The sequence below is a fragment of the Danio rerio genome, chromosome 13 (genome assembly GCF_052040795.2).
Source record: "Danio rerio strain M-AB ecotype USA chromosome 13, GRCz13ab, whole genome shotgun sequence".
In the NCBI taxonomy this organism is placed as follows: Eukaryota; Metazoa; Chordata; class Actinopteri; order Cypriniformes; family Danionidae; genus Danio; species Danio rerio.
The window spans coordinates 6009430-6035248 of NC_141033.1; the positions used below are offsets into that span (position 1 = coordinate 6009430).

The 25819-nt window shown below is 35.2% G+C and overlaps 1 protein-coding gene and 1 long non-coding RNA gene across 2 annotated transcripts; one reads left to right on the forward strand and one right to left on the reverse strand.

The window, feature by feature from the left end:
- Positions 1 to 116: 116 nt before the first annotated feature.
- On the forward strand, positions 117 to 23289 carry phf10 (PHD finger protein 10). Its single transcript, NM_200655.3, is given in 12 exon segments — positions 117 to 202; positions 964 to 1070; positions 3306 to 3436; positions 3576 to 3659; positions 3872 to 4014; positions 5822 to 5971; positions 6835 to 6944; positions 7055 to 7205; positions 8954 to 9097; positions 18436 to 18544; positions 20658 to 20846; positions 23007 to 23289. Coding segments are annotated over 12 exon segments (1473 nt in total). The 5' UTR covers positions 117 to 133; the 3' UTR covers positions 23093 to 23289.
- On the reverse strand, positions 12234 to 14619 carry LOC147840982 (uncharacterized). The gene is made up of 3 exons (XR_015505674.1): positions 14461 to 14619; positions 13498 to 13661; positions 12234 to 13296 (listed from the first exon to the last, which is right to left on the reverse strand). It is a non-coding gene; the product is annotated as an uncharacterized LOC147840982 (long non-coding RNA).
- Positions 23290 to 25819: the final 2530 nt, after the last annotated feature.

The following is a 25819-nucleotide window of genomic DNA, read 5'->3' on the forward strand; positions in this document are numbered from 1 at the left end:
AAAGTTACCAAAATAGACGTGCAATTAAATAATATTTAGTTTTCAATTTTTTGTTTTTAGAGATAGGAACACTTTTCCCATTGTGCTAGTTTCCAGCCGGAATGTGACGCCCTTTCATTCGCAGAATAACAACATGGCAGCTGTTCTATCGCCGAGACCGTGCGATAGCAATCCTGCGACTCCTGGGACCCAGTCTATAAAGGTTTGTGATGTTTACTTACTACGTTTTCTTAGCAGAGGCTGCAGATATATCACTCTAGCAATGTAAAACTGTACTTACACCTGTACAGTTTCAGCGTGAGTGTGACGTACACTCGCCTTTGTTTGTTTACCATTAGCCTGTTAACGTTAGCCGAGGTAGCTGAACAGGCCATGCATTTCGAGTAATATTTCGTAAATTGATTAACACAGAAAAGCGGACCCGCAATGGATTATCTAGATGGTTTTGAACAGTCGTTTTTAGTTTATTGGCATAGTATAAACAATCACTGGCCACTTTATTAGGTACACCTTATTTGTACCTGGTTGGACCCCCTTTTGCCTTCAGAACTGCCTCAATCTTTCGTGGCATAAATTCAACAAGGTACTGGAAATATTCCTCAGAAATTTTGGTTAATGTTGACATGATAGCATCACACAGTTGCTGCACATTTGTCAGCTGCTTATCCATGATGTGAATTTCCCGTTCCACCACATCCCAATGGTGCTCTATTGGATTTAGATATGGTGTCTGTGGAGGCCATTTGAGTACAGTGCACTCATTGTCATGTTAGTCTGAGGTGATTCACTTTTTATGACATGGTACGTCATCCTGCTGAAAGTAGCCATCAGAATATGGATACACTGTGGTGCATGTCAAAATTAGCCACTGAACAAATGTGCGAATATTAAACTTGACCTCAATTTATTTAATGTTAGCCTGCGAATACAGAAATCTATGTGACAGACTTTCTCTTCAAACAGGATGACATTGAGGAGAACTCCAGTGATGGGAGTCAAGCCCCCAAGAGGCGCAGGATGGGCTCAGGAGACAGTTCCAGGAGCTGTGACACTTCCACCCATGAGCTCGGGTCAGCACAATACACACACACACACACACACACACACACACACACACACACACACACACACACACACACACACACCAGTTACAGGTGTTTTTTTTCTGACACTGGTCTGTAAATTCCCTTGAAAATAATTTATGTAAATAGACGTTCTCTCAAAAGTGAACTTATTTATTATAATATGATATATTTAGGATTTTAGCAATTCCATGCAGAGATTAAGTTTTCGCCAAATTAGTGAAGACCTTTCAGTACTGTACAAATACACAAAATGTAAAATTCAAACAGTATTTTTTGTTTATTGTTTTCAATATTGCATCTATAGCGCATGTTTATTTTTCACATTTAAAGTATAAAATAGCTTTCTGCCAACCCGACTCTACACCATAACTTTTCAATCCAGATGGATGGGGCAACCATTATTGCATCCAAAATGGTGAAAAGCATTGGAGTAACGATTGAGGACCAACTAAACTTCTCTGACCACATTTCTAGAACTGCTCGATCGTGCAGATTCGCACTCTATAACATCAGAAAGATCCGACTCTTCCTATCTGAACATGCAGCTCAACTCCTTGTTCAAGCTCTTGTTCTCTCCAAACTGGATTACTGCAACTCTCTATTAGCGGGGCTTCTAGCTGACTCTATCAAGCCTCTTCAGCTGCTCCAGAACGCAGCAGCATGAGTGGTCTTTAATGAACCTAAAAGAGCACATGTCACTCCGCTGCTCATCCGTTTGCACTGGCTGCCAGTTGCTGCTCGCATCAAATTCAAAGCTCTGATGTTTGCTTACAAAGCGATTTCTGGCTTTGCTCCTTCTTATCTGCTCTCACTTCTGCAAATCTATGTGCCCTCCAGAAACTTGCGTTCTGTGAATGAACGTCGCCTCGTGGTTCCATCCCAAAGAGGGAAAAAAATCACTTTCGCGAACGCTCACGCTCAATCTGCCCAGTTGGTGGAATAAACTCCCTAACTGCATCAGAACAGCAGAGTCACTCGCTACTTTCAAAAAACGACTAAAAACTCAACTATTTAGTCTCCACTTCACTTCCTAATCTGCAATTGCCTCTCTTGATATACAACTAACTGTACTCAAAAAGAAAAAAAACTTTACTAATACTTTCCTTCTTAGACTTTACAGACCTGAAACTTGCCTACAGCACTTATTCATTGTTGCTCTTATAGTTGTGTAAATTGCTTCCTTGTCCTTATTTGTAAGTCGCTTTGGATAAAAGCGTCTGCTAAATGACTAAATGTAAATGTAAGCTTACAGTTTGATATTTTAATCTCTTAACTCTGTGGATAGTTGTTTTGAAAAAGATGTTTTGATATACTGTTATGATGTACATTCTCTGTGAATTTAAGTTACTATTTTTTTCTGCAAATGTCACCCCCATAAGGCTGAAATTCCTCACTTGTGTTTCTGTTTAGAGACATTTTATCTTAAGAATATTAACTTAAACGTCTTGTGAAGTGCTCTGAAATAAGCATTTATATTCAGTGTTTGACGTAATCTCATCAGAAACGCAAAAAAGTTGGGACATAGCCAGGGTATCTGTAGGGTTTAAAAAGACTTACAATCTCTTTAATTTCAAAAACAACATTTTAGGTCTTAAAAAGTCTTAAATTCACTGAAATATTGTGCTGTAGGTCTTAAATCTTTTTTAACAAATTAAACATTTTCTATGTCCATGTAAAGCTACCCAATAGGGCTAACACCCATCCAATCACCAACTTTCCATCTCAATAATTTTTTTTACAAATGATTATTTATCTCTATATACCAATATGGTTTCATTATCTTCCTTAAAATAGCATTTGTTTATATTTAATCTAGATATAGTCTAATCTAATAGTCAAAGCTGAAAACGTTTTCTTGTGTCCAAATGGTTTAAATGAAACCTCAACTTGAAATCTCTTGACCATCCTGCGATATGACTATTGCACATTCACACATTGCGAAAGCGATGCTGAAATTATGTATTGTGCAGTCCTAGTTTAAAATAATAATAACTTAAATAATTAGTTTTCCCAAAACATTTAAGCATTTTGCAATAGTTTACATTAGTAGTATAATTGGTTTATCATAAATGATACATGATTTGTTTTTGTTGTATACGTTTTTTATTGCACTTTAAGGAAAAATAATGGAAAATTCTTATAATGCACCTGCAATTCTGGACTGAGAATGTGTGTATGTGATTGTATGTGTGTGTTTTGACCTTTGCTGTTTCATTACAGACCAACATACTTCCCTGCTGAAAACCTGACAGAATACAAATGGCCTCCGGATGACACGGGAGAGTATTATATGTTACAAGAACAAGTGAGCGAGTACTTGGGAGTCACGTCATTCAAGCGCAAATACCCAGGTATGAGTGAAATTGCACTGAGGAATTTGTATGTGCTTGGTCAAATGGGTTTCATTTCCAGATTAAATTATGAAGAGAAGATTTGTTGTGTGGTGTAAACATGTCTTTTTTTTTCATTCTATTCCACTTCATGTACTAGAAATGGAAAGAAGAGACCTGTCTCACAAGGAAAAACTTTATCTGAGAGAGCAGAATGTCATTACTGAAACACAGTGTACATTGGGTAAGATGTTCATAATCATAGTTTTGCTTCTTGTTCAGCCTACTTATTTAGAATGAGCTGAAACAACACAATTCTGGAGATTTTTTTTACTTGTTTTATGTTCAATCTACTTAAATTTGTATTGTTAACTTAATGGGACGACATGAAATAATTGTGTGGAACCCAGGATTTTTTACAGTCCAAGACTAAACTGAAGTTGAATTTTTCCACAGGTCTCACAGCTTTGCGCAGTGATGAAGTTATCGATTTAATGATTAAAGAGTATCCAGCCAAACATGCTGAATATTCAGTCATTCTCCAGGAGCGAGAGCGGCAGAGGATAACTAAAGAGTACAACGTCAGCACTCTTAGTGTAGTGAGTATACACATTTTACATGGTTAACTGTGAGTTATGTATTATTCTATATAATATTTTTTGTGAATGTAGCTGCAATTTTATTCAGTAAATGGATCAAAAGTGACTTTAGATCACCTGAATAAATTCAAATGTAAGATACAGTGGGGGGAAAATATTGAATACGTCACTATTTTTCTCAGAAATCATATTTCTAAAGGTGCTGTTGACTTGAAATTTTCACCGGATGTTAATAACAACCAAAGAAATTCACGTATGCAAGGAAAACAAACCTAATTAGTTTACAAATGAAGTTATGTGTAATAAAATGAAATAACAAAGGAAAAATATTGAACACATGAAGAAAGGGAGGTGTAGAACGGCAGTGAAATCCCAGACAGCAGCTGAAATCTCTCAGTAGTTCTTCAGCAACCCTCTGCCTTTTGTCAGTGTAAATTTAAATTCACTTCTACAGTCCAACATCTAGCATGATGATGAAGATGAAACAAGGGTGGACATTTCAGCAAGACAATGATTCAAAACAGCCAAGGAAACTCTCAAATGCTTTCAGAGAAAGACAATCAAGCTGTAGAATGGCCCAGCCAATCACCTAACTTGAATCCAATAGAGAATACAAAAGATTTAAAGGGTCATAAAACCCCCGTTTCAGTTCAAGTCTACCTCAGAATTACAAAAAAAAAGCTTCTTGATGGGACAGTGGATAGCAGTGCAGCAGCCCTGCCGGTAATCCAGAGGATTTTAAACATGGGCAAGCATGGCAGCACGGATATAGGCGATGTGTCAACTGTTAAAAGACAAAGTCTGCTATACCCCAACTCCTGACAAAAAATGCTTGCTGTAAGCCAACAGCTTTCCTGTATTGGCCCTGACAGCATTGAGGGGGGAAAACATGCACCAAATGCTGTGGATCATGGTATCACAGCTTGGCACGTCTGCCTTGCCTTCGGAAAGCACATAATCTCATGATTAATTAAGAAGCAGCGTCTTCTCATAGGATAGGAGTAATCAGCTATGAATAATAATGAGAAACCAATGCCTCATCACTGGACAGGCAGACGAGTGATACGTCACCGATTTTGATTCCGCCCCAATTATGATTTTAAACCTGGAAATTAACTGACAAAAGCTCAAAATGATCCAGATTTCCCACAATTAAAGCTGACGGGTGCTAACATTGTCTTAACTGATGCTCAACACACACAAATCTGTTTAAAAAAAGGTCTCAAGGGTTTCTCGAACCTTTAATAGACAAGACCCACAGAACCATCAAGGTTAATACTCTGTTGAAGTCTGTGAAAAAAATCACACCGGAGCAATGCATGTGACTTCGTTCTCTATATGAGAGGCGTCTTTAAGCTGCCATCACCAAAATAAAAGCCTTTTATATAAAGTATTAAATACATTTCAGTAGTTCAGTGCTTTCTCCTTGTGTCATGCCATTGTTATTACACATAACTTATTATTATTTTTGTTGTTGTTTTGTTTTATTTTTATGTTTGTATTGTTTGGGGTTTTACCAAATTCTGCTTCAATTCCAGGTCTCCTTTAAAAATATTATTCCTAGGAAGAAAAAAAACCATGATGTTCAATACTTATTTTCCCTGCTGTATGTTTATGTAGATATTTCAACTTCTTTATGTTAAGTGTCATTTCAATTGAGTATAGCGAGTTCAATCAAATGAATCCAGCTTTGTTGAGTATTTAGTTATTTTATTTAATGCATTTATGTTTTTCCTTATAGAGTAATGATTAATAGTGGTAGTACTTTGGTAAAAGCATGCTAATTGTATGATTAATATTCTTTCAGCAAATGCAGCAACAGAATCCTCAGAAAGTTGAAGCCAGCAAAGTGCCAGAATACATCAAGAAAGCTGCTAAAAAAGCGGCTGAATTCAACAGTAATTTCAACCGAGAGCGGATGGAGGAGAGAAGGGCTTATTTTGACCTTCAGACACATGTAAGATGGACTCATTTTTTTGATTATCTGATTCCATCGAATACAGTGTATAGCAAATCTCTTCTTTTACAGAGTTCATAATAGTCCAAAAGGTGATGATAATAGTTCAACATGGCAGTTTGTTCATCTTTTAGGTTGCTGAAAGAATCATTTGCTCCTTTGTTTTTTTTCAGGCTTCTCCTTTGTTTTTTCGCGCTTCACTCTTGCGTTTGTTCGTTTCTGAAAGGATCCGGTGTCAGAAGCACTTCAATAATCAAGCGCACACGCTATTATCATCAGCTCAAGAAGTTCGTTATTTCAAATATAAATGCACACACGAATGATCGCAAGCTCTCTAGAAAAAGTAAACGTCTCGCTTTTTTAGACGACCTCATAAAAAAAAAAAACAGAAAACGGCAGATTTTGTTCTTCTTAGCTTTGTGGCTGTTCATCAAGACGACAACAAGGTTTGTTTAAGCTCTGGCCGCCCATGGCTAGTTATATGTATTATAACGATGTAATGTGTACTTATAAGTGGCGATTTCTTTGTTAACAATCTCCTGGTTTGCGTACTCGCTAGTGATGTTTCTCTGTAAATCAATAGCCTTCTGCCATTTGGTATCCTTTTGTCGTGCTCGGTACCCTTTCAAAAGCCTACCCAAAAAGTGGTACGGTTCACTGAAACTGCCATAAAAGCATATCATACCGTATCACTCAATGGAAAATGGCCTTAAGCGTCCACTTATAAACCATAAGCCTTACATTCCAAACTGGAATAACTGTCTGATTTCAGAAAAACATTTTAAGTTTCATCGCGATTTTTAGTTTTTGACACATGCTCTTTTTTTAGGTCTCACTACATTTTTTGTTCTTTCTCTCTTTAGATTATTCAGGTACCTCAGGGAAAATATAAAATCCTCCCACCGGAAAGAACCAAGACCGGTCCGTTCCCTGTTGCCCTCATTCCTGGCCAGTTCCAGGAGTACTACAAAAGGTAAATTGTATAAAAAAAACATTGCTACAAAATCCTGGGTTTGATGACTGATTCTAGAATGTTCTTGTTCAGCTTTCTGATTGTTGTTTTTCCTTCAATGATGTTTGTAGGTACTCTCCTAACGAGCTCCGCTACTTGCCCTTAAACACAGCCCTCTTTGAGCCTCCACTAGACCCAGAGCTGCCGGCCCTGGACAGTGATGGAGACTCTGATGATGGTGACGATGGAAAAGAAGATGGCAAGAAAAATAAGGGTTCCTCCGTAAGTTGTTGTGAATGCGCAGAGGGTCTTCCTGAGCCACTGAAGCTTCACAGTCCTTTACTTCACCAAAATGTTCAATACCTGAAGCTTTGTTTAGCACTGCTCTCCAGTTACACCTAGCTACTATACTGAGAAATAGCAAATGAATTCATTTATTAATTTTCTTTTCGGCTTAGTCCCTTATCAGCTTATCCAATTCACCAGTAGTGCATGTCTTTGGACTCACAGTTTTTATTCAGTTGTATTCATTAATTGTTAAGATTGTGACGATATGAACAGCATATATATTTAAATGTATATAAAATATTATTAGTATATCATATTAAATGAATAACAATAACATGGCTAATATAACCTAAAATTCTAATGGAACAAACTATTTGAAACTACTTGTTTTGCTGCTTCCGCTACTCTTGACACCGGTCTGAAACATCATAACGCCCACAAGGTGGCACAACGCCTACAAGTTTTCAAGTGGTGCTCACTGCAGAGCCATTTGGGCAGAGCTGAGCTCCAGCGAGGGGGAGCTTGAGCTCTCGCTCCTCCTTTCTTGCACTTCTTCTACGAGTGATGTCACTGGGGGTAGGGTTAGGGGTGGGGTTGGTGTACGCATTAAAACAGCTTATAGGAGGAGGAGCGAGAGCTCATGCTCCCCCTCGCTGGAGCTCAGCTCTGCTCAAATGGCTCTGCAGTGAGCACCGTCTCCAAGTTTTGAACCGAAAGGCGTCTGTCAACTGATCACTTTTGTCACTTGCCACATGACTTCTGTCAACACCACATCTTTAAAACACCTGTCAGGCATTCTGTTTGAATGAGGAAACATCAAATTCTCCTGAACTGCTTGCCAAGCTTACTATTAAATTTAATTTCATATATACAGTTGAAGTCAAAATTATTAGCCCCCCTTTGAATTTATTTTTCTTTTTTCAATATTTCCCAAATTATGTTTAACAGAGAAATAAATTTTCACAGTATGTCTGATAATATTTTTTCTTCTAGAGAAAGTCTTATTTTTTTTAGTTCAGCTAGAATAAAAGCAGTTTTTAATTTTTTTAAAACCATTTTAAGGTTAAAATTATTAGCCCCTTTAAGCTATTTTTTTCCCCGATAGTCCACAGAACAAACCATCGCTATACAATAACTTGCCTAATTACCCTAACCAGTTAACCTAATTAACCTAGTTAAGCCTTTAAATGTCACTTTAAGCTGTATAGAAGTGTCTTGAAATATCTAGTGAAATATTATTTACTGTCATCATGGCAAACATAAAATAAATCAGTTATTAGAAATGAGTTACTAAAACTATTATGTATAGAAATGTGTTGAAAAAAATCTTCTCTCCATTAATCAATAAAAATGAGTAAATCACAGATAGGCTGATCTGAAATAACGTTGGGACTCGGCAACGCTATCTTGTTAGCCCACCCGCTCCTGTTCAAATAACACCAGAGATTCATTAGAAAAATTTTTCCCACGTGGCAAGAAATCAGGTCTGGTCCCGCGGCTGACCTCTACACCCGAGTCATACCTACCCAAACAAACCACACCAAAAAGGCAATTGACTCTGGTACGTATTTATCAAACTAAATGAGGCAGATGTGAAAGCACCCCTATAGTCTATTGGTCCTGTATTATTTAGTTTTTCTGAGCAAGAAAGGAATCCATTTTTTACCGAACATCATTAAACAAACCTAAATCTGAAATAATTCATTAATCTGAATACATTTGAATCTCATCTTGATGTGCAGGACAGTTCATCAGGAAACACCTCAGATGGAGACAGCCAAGACAGCGGCATTCACTCCAAAGTCAAGAGCAAAGACCGACCCGGCGCCCAGGGCAAAGACGGCACTCCTCGCTCCATCCAACACAAATCTGTCCCTGGGTACAAGGTAGAAGAAAAAAGCCCCTGATCTTCTTTTTTTTTTTAAATAACCCAACACCTCTCTTCTCCCCTTTTCGACAACCCTCTTTTCCAGCACTTTCAGCAGAGAAGCCCTCTTTCTTCTGACTTGGTCATCGGTACACTGTTAAAAAACACACACATATACACTCAAACACAAAACACTTCCCCTGGTGGTCATAGATTGGGACTGCACTTGTCAATGGAACTTGTTTTCGTTTTAAAGAGTGGCACTTGTTTTTTTTTTCAGTGCCAGGAAATCCAGTGACAGTTCCTGTTTTCTGCACAGACCTTTGGAGCAATAACTTTTTTTGTGTGGTACTGCGATTTTTAGTTTAGGGTTTTAATTAATTTTTATTTTGCTGTTATGCACTTGTGAATAGTAAATACCCTTCTGAATTGAACAGTACTTCTTATAGCTTAAAATACCTCTGTTTATCTGCCTGCCTGCCTGCCTGTTAGTTACACTGAAGGGCATGTAAGCGGTTTTGTTTGGCTGCTAAACACTATAAAGTGTTAACAATACATAGAAATATATATATATATATTAAACAGTTGAAGAAATCATAGGAGTGCACTGAGTAATGTTTTCCCTGATTTTCCTGAGAAACAAAGATTTCAAATTAAGCCAGGCTGTTTTATTACTATACATTTTAGGTCAAATGTTCAACTTGTCTTACACTTGAACAAAGTTACTAGGGATTAAAAAAACAACAACAGCAATAATAACAACAGTGTTTAAGGCACATAAACAAACACTTTTATAATTAGGAGCTATTAACTTTGACTGTTAGGTACCCACAAATATAATCAGTTTATTTAATTGGTAAATTTGTTATCCTTTATTTTATTTAAATTTAATAATAATAATAATAATACATTTAAAAATAATAATAATAATTTAATATTTTTCTACAATGTAATAGTATTATTACATTGAATTATTATTTTATTATTTAATTATTGTTGTTCTTGTTATAATTATGTTGTATTAAATTTTTTATTTAGTTATTATTATAATCAGTTAATTTAATTTCTTAGTAAAACAAGTTATGTTGTAAATGTAATATTTCATACAGTCTAATAGTTATATTATTATTACATTGTATTATTTAATGTTTATTATTCTTGTAATTGTTATTACTTTGTATTCAATTGTTTATTTAATAATAATAATAATAAATATTATTATACATTGTGTTAAATTTGTATTATTTTCAATAATAATTTAATTTTATATTTAATTATTATTATTATTATCAATACATTGTATTAAATGTATTATTATTATTGTATTAAATTATCTATTATGTTTATTATTAAAAAATTACTTATTGTTGTTATTATTATTATTACATTGTATTATTTATTATTATTGTAGTTGTAATTATTACATTGTATTTGTTTATTTAATAATAATGTTTATTATTATTATTATTAATTATACATTGTGTTACATTTGTAATATTTGTATTATTTAATACATTTTGTATTTAATTATTATTATTATTATTATTTTATTATTATTAAATTGTTTTAAATGTATTAATATTACAATGTATTACATTTTCTATTATTTAATAATTACTTTTTCATTTATTATTGTAGTTGTTATTATTAATATTCTTATTACATTGTATTATTTATTATTATTGTAGTTATTGTAATTATTATCACATTGTATTAAATTTTTTGTTTAATATTAATATTATTATTATACATTGTGTTCAATTAGTATTATTTTTATTATTTAATAATAAATGTATTTAATTATTATTATCATTATTATTACATGGTATTACATGTTTTATTATTACATTGTATTACATTTTCTATTATTTTTATTATTTAATAATTACTTATTATTATTATTATTATTATTATTGTTATTAAAACCTCTAGCATTTTTTTTGCATCAATATAAATTTTTGTAAATGTATCATTTTTGCATTAATTAATCTCTGCATTAATTTGTGGATAGTACTTTATTTGGAGATACAAAATCAGTCTCACCCCAGTAAAATCCTCATCAAACGATCTTACAAAGACTTCCATGTAATGTCAAATCTCATACATCCATGTAAGTATTCAAAAACTACGACTTCACCATCTTAAAAGAAAATAATTTGATGTTCAAAAATGTTGATGATAGTTTTGGTCACAATTGACTTTCACTATATGGACAAAAAATGGAAACATATCTGAAAGATAATATATATATATATATATATATATATATATATATATATATATATATATATATATATATATATATATATATATATATATATATATATATATATATATAGATATATATATATATATATATATATAGATATATATATATATATATATATATATATATATAGATATATATATAGATATATCTATATATATATATATATATATATATATATATATATATATATATATATATATATATATATATATATATAGAGATAGATAGATAGATAGATAGATAGATAGATAGATAGATAGATAGATAGATAGATAGATAGATAGATAGATAGATAGATAGATAGATAGATAGATAGATAGATAGATAGATAGATAAAGAACGGCCAGTGAATTGTAACATTACTGAGTGCACTTTTTAACATAGCTTTATTTGTCATGCCAGTGATGCATTGCTCATGAAATGGTTATCAAACTTTTGTTTGGTATAATTTTGTCAAACCTAATGTCAGTGGTTTTTCTACCCTGGCTCTATGGGCACCTTTAAATATGCTTTATATCAGTGTTTCCATTGATTTACTCTGTGTCATTTTTTCTTGTCAAGATGCATGCCGGATCAACAAAAGGTTTACCTTAACATAAAAGACACTAATAGTTTGTTGCTTTTGCAAGTCTAAATTTATACAAAGCGCATATACTGAACATCAAACAGTCATTTGGCAAGTTTAATAGCTTGCCCACAAACGTTTGCATTTTTAAACTATATCTGCATAAATTATCTATGCTTGTTTGTGCAATAGGTACATTTTTATGATGTTTTAGTGTTCTTGGTTGCAATGCTTTGTTCTTATCAAACTTTTGTGTGTGAGTGATTTTATCAAATAGCTTAAAGCAAATTTGGCAATACACAGTAGCTCATTTTACCTCCGTTTTTCTTTTAGTTGTATTAACTCAGGAAGTGAAGGAAAATTTTAAACTGTTAACCAGTAGTATATATAGTATGTAGATTTTTCTATATGCACGGAGTACATGACTGATTTGCTACCATTGTCTAAAAAGTACATTATAGTGTGTACTGTACCCACAATGCAGTGCACTCCAACTGACCTTCCCTTTCCAGTTTAAAGAATTCCAGAAAGATTATTTGTTTATTTGATGTGCTTTTGTGTTGTTACAAAATTGGAATGATTAATAAAGCTTACTTATTACAGTGTTAACGGCATATAGTTATGATCTGGCAGTTTTGTAATAGTTATGGCATACCATTTAGTTTTTGTACAGGTAAGAAATAGGCAGAACACAGTTAGTTTCATAATATCAAAGACTAAAGAATATTCCCGTAAAGTATTTTTTATAATATTCAATACGATGTTTTCATTTAATTCTAAATAGCCATGCTTTTCCAGTGTATAGGCTAATATACAAATTATATTAGTGTATACAATGATGTATGACTGTAGGACTGTTTATTTGAAAGGTGGATTAAAAGGGGCAGTTCACTCAAAAATGAACATTTGCTATCAATTTACTCTCCCTCAAGTGGTTCTAATCCTTAGTGCATTTCTTTATTCTGCAGAACACAAAAGAAGATATTTTGAAAAAGTTGAAAACTTGGAATTGCATAGTAGGAGAAAAAAAATACTATTTTAAGTCAATGGTTACAGGTTTCAGCCATGTTTCTCAATGTCTTTTTTGTGTTCAAGTTGTGTTCTTCTTTGGTGTTTAAGTAAATTACAGAATTATTTTTTTTGTGTGTGAACTGTCCCTTTAAGGAATATTAAAATAAACTATTATCGAATTGAGTCTCAAAACTATTTGGGCCAATCAGCAATAAGGGGTGTGTCTAGTAATGATAGCGAGTGAGTGCACAGGATTGATTAGCAGAACCACTGTATGGCAGATAAATGAAATTGGTCAGCGAGGTGAGTAACACCTTCACTGCTGGTTTTACTGTAATATATTTCAGATTTACCAAAATTTAAACCACACCCTCTAGTGCAGGGGTGTCAAACTCAATTCCTTGGAGGGCCGAAGTCCTGCACAGTTTAGTTCCAACCCTGCTCCAACACACTTACCTGTAGGTTTCAAACAAGCCTGAAGGACTCAATTAGTTTAATCAGGTGTGATTAATTAGGGTTGGAACTAAACTGTGCAGAGCTGCGGCCCTTTTGGAACTGAGTTTGACACCTGTGCTCTAGTGGATTCATCATCTGAAATGTACAAAAAACATTCCCTGAGTAACATATTTCAAATTTGCAAAAATGTAGACCATGCCCTTGAGTGGATTCATTATCTGAAACATACAACAAAAGTACCGTAATTAATGTATTTCAGATTGACAAAATGTAGAAAGTGCCCTTTAAACATAAAAAAAACATTCTGAGTAATATCTATTAGATATGCAAAAATGTAGACAGAACCCTCTAGTGCAGGAGTGTCAAACTCAAATCCTGGAGGGCCGAAGCCCTGCACAGTTTAGTTCCAACCCTGCTCCAACACACTTAAGCCTGATTTATACTTCTGCGTCAAGTGACCAGCGTAACCCACGTCGCATGCAACGCGTGTGGCTGTGCATTTATACTTCTGCACGCTGTCTCTGTCGGTCTGCATTAACATATCCGAAACGCTAGTTGGCAGTGAGGTGTTAACGTTTCTCTGTGTCGAGTTTCTTCGCTGCTTCTTTGCTTTTCCTGAACACTTCCGGGATGTACAAGTGGCTCAAACTCGCTCATTTTGAGGCAGGAACCGGCGGACGTGCAACAACTTTAACTATGAGGTAAACACAGAACAAAACTTTCCATCCGGAGCTCCTTCACGGGACTCCACACTTATAAACAATCGCTCGCGCCATTCGTGCGGCTCTCGGTCCCGCCCAGACTCGTCAGCGCTAACAAGCCGACCAATCACAGAGCTTACGCTACGCGTCGTTGCGACGTGTAGTTACATTTTTTGAGAGGTGCACGTCAGCGACGGCCACGGCGAAGGGCTATGCGTCAGCGCCGTAGCATACGCTGGCGTTTGACGCAGAAGTATAAATCAGCCTTTACCTGTAGGTTTCAAACAAGCCTGAAGGACTCACTTATTTTGATCAGGTGTATTTAATTAGGGTTGGAACTAAATTGTGCAGAAATACCCTTTTGGAACTGAGTTTGACACCTGTGCTCTAGTGGATTCATCATCTGAAATGTAAAAAAACTAATTTGAGTAACAAATATCAGACTGGCAAACATGTAGACAGCGCCCTCTAGTGGATTCATCATCTAAAACGTACAAAAAAAAACATTCCCTGAGTAACGCATTTTAGATTAGCAAAAATGAAGACTGTGCCCTCTAGTGGATTTGTCATAAAATGTACAAAAAGTACCATTATTAGAATATTAAAGATTCGCAAAAATGTGTCTGAAAAGTGACATTTTATACTACCCATTGACACCATGTCCTAACAACACACAATGCGACAAGATTCCAGCAACAAGCAATTTGAATGTCTGCATTAAAAGCAAAGCAACATGACAGAAACATTTAAATACCACTGCACCCACAATGAGCTGGCTTTTTATCTAATTATTAAATGTAAAACGGCTTTAACATTATTGATAGGCTACTGATTAGGTTGGTTTGCACTCTGTCGAAAATAACAGAGTTTGTCCGTTCTGCTCTGACCACTCGACCACAATGGCGCTGTTTTGCCAGTGTGTCCGGTAATAACTCACAGGACTTCGAGTGGCAAGTTTAGACCTTGCCAAAAAATAAATCTCAACTGTATAATTAATTACCCAGGATTGCGAAAACAAAACTTATACAAAACCATCCGTTACATACAGTAACATAGAACTATACAAAAGAAGAACAAGAAAACCGGATTCAACTTTCAAAGATTTAATAAACTAATTTAAATGGCAAGTAGTTACAACAGTAGTAGTAGATTGATTGAAGTAGTGGTTGATTTATTTTTAAGGTCTGAGGTGAACTATCTGCGGCTGCTTTCAGCAGTATGGCAATAAATACTACGTAAAATTATATTTAAACTTACATTGGCAGCATTTAACACAGAATAAAGCACATAATCTGTACCTGAGGTGATCTTTGTCGTCGCAGTATGTGCATTTCTTCTGCTGCTACATTGCGGACATAGAAAGCATTACTAAAATAGAAATTTTGTGCATCACCGTCGCAGAAGGTTAGGACAAAGACATCTTTTAACATGGAAAAGATACCTTTTATGACGAGCAGTGTTGCGTAGTGTTGTCACGATACTGAAATTCGTCACCAATCGGTACAACATTTTTTTTAATGTCAATTTCCCACTTACTCTTGAGCGCTGTTGAGCACGTTCTTAAACGCCACTGATTTACTATTGTGTTCACATGCTCAATAGAAATGACTGTAATTGGCCGTGAAGGTCATCAGTTTACCGAACTCACCGCTGTTTACTGAGTGTTACTACAGATACAGGGAAACTGTAGCTTTTTAAAGCCGTGAATATATACTGTTACAAAAGTTTGTTTATAAAGTATATTTGACGCTATAGATCAGTGGTTCTCAACCACGTTCCTGTAGGAGCACCAACACTGCATGTTTTGGGTGTCTCCTTTGTCACACCTATTTCAGGTCTTTCAGTCTCTGCTATTGAGCTGATGATCTAAATCAGGTGTGTTTATTAAGGAGACATGGAAAATGTGCAGAGGCAATGGCCCTTCAGGAGAGGTGTCAAATCCAGTTACTCGAGGGCCGCAGCCCTGCACAGTTTAGTTCCAACTGTGCTTCAACACAGTTAAGTTGCGGTCACACTGCACTTTTTTTCCCCTTAGACTTCCATTCATACGCATGCAAACGATTCAGACCAGAAACGCAAGGTCGTGTGGCAAGTTTCGCAGTTCGCTACGTTGGAAAGTTCAAGCTTGGGTGAACTCTGATTGCATGAGACCAATCAAAGATCCAAACATGACTTCTCTGGACAGGAATTTAAAACATGGACCAATCGCTCACTTTTTTTATGTCTAATCATCTTGTTTAATTCCGCCCCTTTTCGCAGCGCCATACTTGTGTTACCGCAGCTTTACCTGAGGTGTTTAACTAGGGTTTAAGCTAAACTTTGCAGAGCTGCGGCCCTCCAGGATCTGGATTTGACACCTCTGCTATATATTCTGCTATATAGCTATTATATAGACCTGGCTCTGCAGTTTAAGTGAGTTATTATCGTTGCATGACCCAGATCTGAAGATAGATGGATGAATTGTTTGTATTTTGTAGAAAGTTGAACTGTAGAAAAAGTCGTTAATGTGTGTTTTGAAAATCTAAAAACATTAAGTCAGCTATTATTATTATTATTATTATTTATTTATTTAAATTTATGTGAATGTCATGTTTGTCATAAATTAGCACAGTATATATAAAAGCTTTAATTTATTAAAGCCATGGTAGGTACAGCTTCTGTTGATCCTCTCTTATTACGGTATGTTTTAGGCTTATTCCCATCTGTCGAGTTTTGTTAAAAGTATTTCTAGTTAGACAACATTAAATGTTCTTGTTTGTGCTGTGATTTTTCTTTTTTTTCCATGTAATACTCTTAGTTTAGCCTATACTTTCCTACTGTGACAAACCGAAGGCGTTTGTCCTTCAGTTAGCATAAGTGTGAGCTTCACTAACATCTAAATGTGTCTTTAACCTGTAGCCTTTTTCCTCCTTCAAATGTTGTCACTGCTCTTTTTGATTATTATTACTTTTTCCCCAATGGTAGGTCTTTTGACATGTCCATATTTAGAGTAACCTTTTGAATAAAGAGGTTTTAAAGAAATGACACTGTAGAGAGATTTCTTAATGACTGTGAGCATTGAATGAAAGTGTCACGTCTGCTGTATACGCTTTGGTTGACTTTTGAGTGTATGGTCCATTTTATACACTTACGTTACTTTACAATTGGCTTTCTCTACTGCTTGGTTGTTTCTTGGTATTTACTCTTACTAATTTAGCAAATATGTATGGAATGGATTGCTTTTCATACAAAGCATGGGAATTTTAAATAGGGCTGGCCGATTTAATCGAGACGATTTTTTTATGCACATTTTGTCAGTAAAGCCGGTTCTAGTAAAAACGCGTTTAGATCAGGGGTGCCCAAACTTTTTCTTTTGAAGGGCAAAAATAAAAACAAACTTAAGGGCTGTGGGCTGAAGGTTAATATTGCAAACTGTATTAAAGCTGATTTATACTTCGGCCTGCCTTGCGCATAGCTGTGCATAAATACTTCTTCGCGTTGTTTCTGTTGCTCTGCAGTAACACCTCCGAAACGCTAGCAGGCAGTTGGTTTTTATGTTCCTCTGTGTTGAGTTTCTTCGCTGGTGTTTTTGTTTTCTTTCTGAATGCTACTTTAATGTACTAGTAGCTCAAACTAACTCATTTTGAGGCGGGAATCAGCAGACGTCCAGCAACTTTAATCATAAGGTAAACACAAAACAACAATTTCCATCCGGAGCGCCTTCATGGAACTCCACACTTGTAAACAATTGCTCCATCAGGCTCGCGCGGCTCTCACCTCCACCCACACTCGTCAGCACTACCAAGCCGACCAATCCCAGAGCTTGCGTTATGCATCATTGCGATGTGTAGTTGCATTTTTTCAGCGTCGACGCCGGCCACACAGAAGTATAAATCAGCCTTAAACCGAAAAGAAAATAAATGAATGTATGAATGTGGTGTGCAAATAAATTTTTTGGGGGGTAATAATTTTTTTGCCAAAGCTACATTTTTGTCGACTTCGGTGTCATGTCCTACAGAAGCAGATTTTCATTTAATAATAATAATAATATTAATAAATTATATATTTATATATATATTTATCTTAGTGACTAAACTTTAAGCAGTGACCTATTGTATATTTCATATATTTTCTGTATACTTAATGTAAAATGCAGATTATTATTATTTTTATGTCTTTCTTGTTTGTGTATTATTATATATGCGTTAAGTCTTTTTAATTGAAATTTGGGCAATTTCTATTGTTTTTAGCCTAATTTGCTCTGGTAAGTTCTGCTGACGAGCTGTAATTGTAAAAATGTTATTGGTTGAAGCATATCACATGGTGTGTATGTCCTTGGTTGCCTTGGCGTTTATAGCATTACTCTGCCCTTGCAGCCTAAGGTCATTCCCAATGCTATATGTGGCATATGTCAGAAGGGTAAGGAGGCCAACAAGCGAGGCAAACCAGAGGCTCTCATCCACTGCTCCCAGTGCCAAAACAGCGGTAAGTCAAAAGCAGCTCTTTCTGAAGCAGTCCTTGCTTTTCAGTTTAAATGGCACCTTCTGAAACAAGTAGTATAAAACACAAAAAACGAAATCGAAAATCATTTTAGTTTTAAAATACATGTTTTAATTCAAAACTCTAGGTTCTAGTTATTAGTAATTTGTATCTGCTATTATAAGTAGGACATAAAGTTGCGGTAACACTTTATAATAAGGTTCTGTTAATTAGTTTGACACAACCGCCCTGGATGTACTTTATCCTGCTTATTACACAAATACTTGACACGAAAACATAAATATTAGACACAAAACATCTGAGCCGTAATAGTTTATTCAATCTTTAATTAAATGCAAAGCAGACCGAAACAAAAACGGCTGATGGAGTATACACTAACCTGTGAGTAATTCAGTCACAATATTGTGACAAACTGTCAACAATGCAAAGTTTGACCGAAACAAAACTAGCTGCATAAAGCATAGACTTACCTATGTATTATTAACGGTTAAAAGCCGAGACATGATAGACAAGCAGATACATATGAACGTAGGTATAATTATTTGGATGTGACAGCCTGATCTCTGGCGTTTTGTCAGTTTAGTGAATTTGTACGAATTCAGTCTTCTGAAATTGTAAAATTTTTAAAAAGGAGGTGTGGCAACCTACTGCGCCCCTAAACCCAATCGTCACTCGTAAATTGATGAGCAAATTGTATGAATAAGATGGTACAAATTCATACGAATTGGCCACTAAATCAAAAAGTTACGAATTGCCGTGAGAACGTGTTGCATGTGAACGTATTCGCTGACCCTGAAGGTGATTCAAAATTTTCTGCGTTAAGCCATTGTTAACTAAGAATAACATACTGAATATTGTCACTGGCCAATCAGAATTGAGTATTCAAGACAGCTGTGTAATGAGTAAGGGATAAAGTACATCCAAGCGCAAAATGAAGGCCCGACAGGCTAATCAGCTGCCTGACGTTAAACGGAGCACTGTTGTATAAGACTGAAGGGCTTTAATCTGCGAAAATCATGCAACAGGATATAGTTTATCCCATTTATTTCATGGCGACATTTCACAATATGTACAAATTGGACAGAACTGTTTTGAAACATGAGTTGAATAATTCTTTAAATAAAAGCAAAGCTGACAGAAACGAAAACGGCTGAATGGAGCATACACTAACCTACGTATTATCTTGTCGCAAAATGGCGCCAGAGACAGACAAGCATATAAATATGGAGGTAAACGCATTCACTGACAGTCAAGATGATTTGAAGTACCTAGATGAGCCTGTGTTATTAGTTTAAGTGGTTGTTATCTGGGAATAGCATGCCTTGGGATGCAGCGACTGACTAATCAGAATTGAGTATTCCAAACTGCCGTGTAATAATGATCTACTAACATGAACAGTTTATTACAGTGGTAATTAATTTTTGTATTTTAAATTTTGGGTTTTAATAATGCATCAGTGAATGTTGAACTGTGATTAATAAATGCCATGCAAGTATTTTGCGTTCATGTTCGTAAATACGTTTAACGTTAACAAATAGAACCTTACTATGAAGTGTGATATTTTTTGTGTATGCTTTTTGAGTGTTTTAATCCGTTTTATACACTTGTGTTTCTGACTTAAACGGAATATTGAGTAGGGTGCGGGGCTTTCTTTTTGCGCATCATTCCCTCATAGAAAACTAATGGTGAGAGGGGCGTGGTTAAGAATACTGTGGCCGAACCATCAAACTGACATCATCAAACACAGTTCAAACACAAGCAAGTGCTCAGATGATTACCAATAAACTTTTTTCATTGGATTACCTTGCGTACGTTAATTGTTCATTTAAAAATAAAAATGTGCAAAAAATAGCAAATTGTTTACATTTTGATTTACCTTTTGATTTCGAATATGTTTTAGATTTTTGAATACATTTTGTTTTTACACGCATTTTAATATATACAGCACTCTGTTTTTAAAGCCTCTTCATCATCCTGTTGATAAAAAAAGTTCTCGTGTATCATTTCTTAAGTTTCTGCTTGCTGGAAAAGACACGTTTTTGTGTGAATGGCTGCTGATGATGATGGTGATGGTTATGATGGCCTTGTTTGTGCTCAGGTCACCCGTCCTGCTTGGACATGAGTGTGGATCTGGTAGCCAAGATCAAGATGTACCCGTGGCAGTGTATGGAGTGTAAGACGTGCACCGTGTGTCAGCAGCCCCATCATGAGGAGGAGATGATGTTCTGTGATAAGTGTGATCGAGGCTTTCACACTTTCTGTGTGGGCATGGATTCCATTCCTATGGGTGAGTCTCTACTTAATATCTTCCTCTCAGATTTAGGAACACATAAATAAAAATACATTAAAGCTAGAATAAAAACAGTTATTATTTCTTTTAAAAACCATTTGAAAAACCTATAGTTGTCTAGAACAAACCATCATTATACAATTATTTGCCTAGTTAACCTAGTTATGTCACTAGTTACTTTTAAATGTCACTTTAAGCTGAATACTAGTATCTTGAAAATATCTAGTAAAATATTATGTGCTGTCCATTGGAAATGTGTTGAAAAAAATCTTTTTACCGTTAAAAAAATATTCAGGAGGACTAATGATTCTGACGTTAAATGTGTGTATAGTGTTTACATTTTTACACAAATTGACATTATTAAAACTTAATTGAAATGTTAAAGGATTTTTATCTGCGTTTATGATTTAGAATTTTTTAATATAAAATCACTTGTATAAATTATGAATCAGATGTTAAGGTTGGTAACATAAATATATTAGAGCTGTGAACCTACACTAGTCTCATGGTTCGGTTACGATTATCATGCCATCGACTCGGTTCAATTCGATATTTCGGTGCATCACGGTGCATTGACGATGCTTTCCATACACAGTTTTATATTTTCTTCACAGCAGCAGCTCTTGTATTAAAATGTATGAATATATTTATATTTAAATATTATTTGTAATACAATTTTGTAATTTAATACAAACAGTCAGACATATAAACTGTAACTTTAAACAAAACGAATATTTAGCAAATAATATAAACAAATATAAACATCCAACTCAATTTCTGATCCTTGTCTAGTGCTCTTGCGCGCTGCGCTCTTCACTGATGAGTGACACTGATAAGCGGCAGGCGGCAGCGGCGGTCACACAGCTGATGCATGATAGACACGGTGGAGAAAACTCTGCAGACATGCGCTCGTTTATGTATCCAAAAGTAACGCTGTAAAACAGCGGAGAGGAGAAGAAAAGCCACGCCAACAGGTCAAATGAGCCACTGTGTGTATGTGAGAGAGAGAGAGAGAGAGAGCGAGAGAGATAGAGATAGAGAAATGGAGTAGGCTACTTTCATTCTCTCGATCTCAGTGAAATAGGGGCTATTGTTGTTTATGTCAGTGAAAGACTGATCAAGCAAACACACACAGTGAAATTGTGCACAGTTTATGAGTTTTAAGTAGTTAGAGCATTGTAAATACTCACGATTGCCTCCCTCGCGACAGAGCGAGGTAAATGACGTCAGTAATAACCGGTTATGATTATTACTGAACTGATACCGAATTGTCCGCATCTGCATCGCGGTGCACCGAAGAAACGATTAATTTTGACACCCCTAATATATATAATAATATATATTATTATATAATAATAATCTCTCCTCTCCACCACCAGTGTGCAGCATCCGCTTTAGTGGTTTAACGTCTCATCCGAAAGACATCGCTCAGTGACACTATTCACCTTATTCTTCGCCAACGAGCAGGCGCTGCCATTTGAATCTTTTTGGCTCGAGACTTCTGGTCTCATTCACTTCCATTCATTTTTAGACATTAAAAACTGCTCGTTGTGAAGTTTGATGTTGCAAACTGATATTTTCTTATTATATTATTCTACTTGGTCTGTATAGTCATGCAAACATTTGTTTTTAGAGCAAGTAGTTTGACTGTTTTCTGACGTTTATTATTCCTAGTCATTTCTCCCATAGGCGACTGAATCGGAAGTTCTAAAACAATCCTGAAAACAGGCGCACTTCCGCATTTTAGAATAAGGTCAATAGTGTTTCCTTCACTATACTGAGGCATTAAAAGTCACACAGACCGCAGGTTGAGCGCGCCCTGTTGTCATCACAAACATCACTTCTAACAGCAACCTAGTATTTCTTATGTGGTCTCCCATTCAGGTACTGACCAGGCTCAGCCCTGCTTAGCTTCAGTAAGAACCGGTCTTGCGCTCATATGGCTGTGTACTGAGATTGTAGCTTTATGAGACCAAAAACATAACATAATATAATATTTTTTTATTTTTAATCAGCTTAAACTTGTGGAGAACTTTTAACAAAAGAAACATCCTCATGCTTTCCTACGAAATCTTTTATTGAACATAGAAGTGTGATGGAACTATTATTGTTTTATTTCATATAATATATTTCTGTTTGCATATTTATTTTGTACAGGTTGCTGGGTCTGCGATTTATGCAGCAAAGACATTTCAACACCTCAGAAGAAAGGACAAACAAAAACACCAAAAAAGGCCAAATAACTTGCAAAAAATGGACCCAATTTTAGACCATGCTTTTGATTTATTCATTCCTATTTTTCTATTATTTGAATAAGTCTGTATGTGTTTTGTATGTCGCATTAATCTGTTATTTTGTAGCTGATTTTTTTACACGCCTGTTTCTCTGTTGATTATGCTTTTTTTATTGATTTGTTAAATAAATTTGAAACCTTTTTTTGTCAAGCATTGCTTACTTCCGTCTTTACTAGTTCTCTTGACGTTGTGATAGTGATATTTATCAACATTTCAAAAGAAAAGCTTTTTTTATTAGCTTTTGTTTGTAATAATTTATTTATGTAATGATCATACTTCAGTAAACGGGTAGTAATGGATATTTTTCGGATCTAAAAAAATTTGTATGATCTAAAAACTGTTGGGATACGAACATTTAGATGCTATGAAGGAATGAATGAATACCTGGGCAGATATTCTTGACTCTTACTGGCTGTAGGCATCTACCTCGAGTCCCATTATTAGTGTTTATTTTTATCTTTAGGTTCAACTTCTAGACTAAAGCAGAACAGCACCTTGTAAATTATTTTATTTATTTATTTACTTTCTATAATTATTTTTAGAGGTTTTTCACCTTTAATTAGAAAGGACCGTGGAGGTTACAGACAGGAAAGTATTGGGAGCAGAGAAAAGGGAAGGGTCGGCAAAGGACCTCGAGCCGGATATCGAACTCGGGTCGCTGTGAGCACCACGGTGCTATACAGTGCTCAGCATTTTTAAGTACACCCCTCACAAATCTCTCTTTTATATTCATATTTTTAATAGGAAGCTATACAATTTTATATTTGTGCATATACATTAGATTAGTCAGTACTGAAGCTAAATCTGGAGCTAATCTAACAAAATAACTTACGATAACGGTCCAAAAACTAGTACACACAAATTTATGTAATAGAAAAATATTGAATACAAATTTTAAAAAGAGGAAAAATCAAGAGAAGCGATAAAATAAAAAAAATGGTTGAAATTTTTGTAGATTGTAATTTTTTTACTTGAATTTATTTGTGTTATCTTTCAATTTCTAAATATGTTTGGTGACTAAAATATTATTTTAATAAATATATCTGTTTAATAAATCTGTTTTGTTTAAATGCACTAAAATACATTGCCAACATTCACTGAGAAATTAATAAAAATGTTTGTTTTCAAAACTGTTCTGAGCACTGTATGTCAGCGCACCTAACCACTAGGCCAGGGGTGGCCAACCCTGTTCCTGGAGAGCCACCTTCCTACAGATTTCAGATGCTACCCATATCAAACACACCTGAACCAATTAATTAGGATCTGAACACCACGTAATAATTATAGGCAGGTGTGTTTGATATGGGTAGCAACTGAAATCTGTGGGAAGGTGGCTCTCCAGGAACATGGTTGGCCACCCCTACAGTAGGCTATTGGCGCCAACAGATTACTTTAATAGTTTATTGCATATAAGTGGTTCAAAACCACTGTTTATAAGTTTGGCACTTGAGCAAACATGCCAAAAACGACAAGGTTCAGTTCTTTTCAAGTCTAACTCCATAATTTAAAACAGAAGAACGAAACTCAAGTATCAAAATGATGACAGGATTGTCAGTCTTGTGTGAACTATCCCTTTAAGGGCTGCAGTATAAGGTATGATTTAGGGTTATTTAAATATTAAATAATTATTACAAAGTGTTTTCAGTCTCGGTTTTCTTACCAAGTGCATCCGGAGATTTCGTCTCAGTCCAGAACTTTCATTTAAGTGCATCCCTAAGATAGAAAAAAACATATAAACAGTAATAAGAATATTGCATAGACACTCACATGCACTCAAAAAAATTACGTTTGCTGTTTGTACAAACTACTTATTTAAAATGAGTTGATACAACACAATATGGTATATGCAAAAGCATGCAGAAGGACTTTTAATTTGTCAGTAACCTGAGTCAAACGCTTCCCGTGAACTGTATCCACTTACAAAATCGGCCCTTGTAATGTCTGTTTTCTTAAAAAATCAATGAACTTCACTGCCTAAATGATATATGATATAAAGTGGGTTTCAGATTGTACAAGAATCACTCCATTAAATTACATTTTCCTGTACCATGTTTTTAAAATATTTACATTTATTTTACTCCAGTGTTTACAATTGCGTTTCTGTCCTAGCCTTTCTGATCCTGACGGCCCGAAGTGATCTCACGGCAATTCGTAACTTTTCGCTTAAGTGGCTAATTCCTATAAATTTGTGCGATCCGATTCCTACAATTTAGTACGATTTGCTCATCACCCAATGACGTTTGGGGTTAGGGTTGGGGTTAGTTGCAACGCCTCCTTTTTAAAATCGTACATTTTCATACAACTGAACTACGTACGAATTTGTACGAATTAGCCACTAAAATGACAAAACGTAAAATGCTTACATTTCCTCGTGAGATCAGGCTGGACGGCCGAGTGTGAGTAAACGGCTTTTCATCTCATTTTACACTTCAGCAACTTATTGAACGATGAAGTCTATTTAACGGATTATATTTGAATTACAATACAACATCAATGCTATAAAAGGAACCGTATAAAATTGCAAGTCACATTAACCGTTCACCGGAAGTTTATCAGTATTGGAAGAAACACTAGCTCTGCATTTACCCAATTCTCGACTTTTTTTAAGGCACAACTTAATTGTTTTATGTTCTACCCCCTTAAATTTGTAGAAACTAATAAGCTAACTCAATTTCT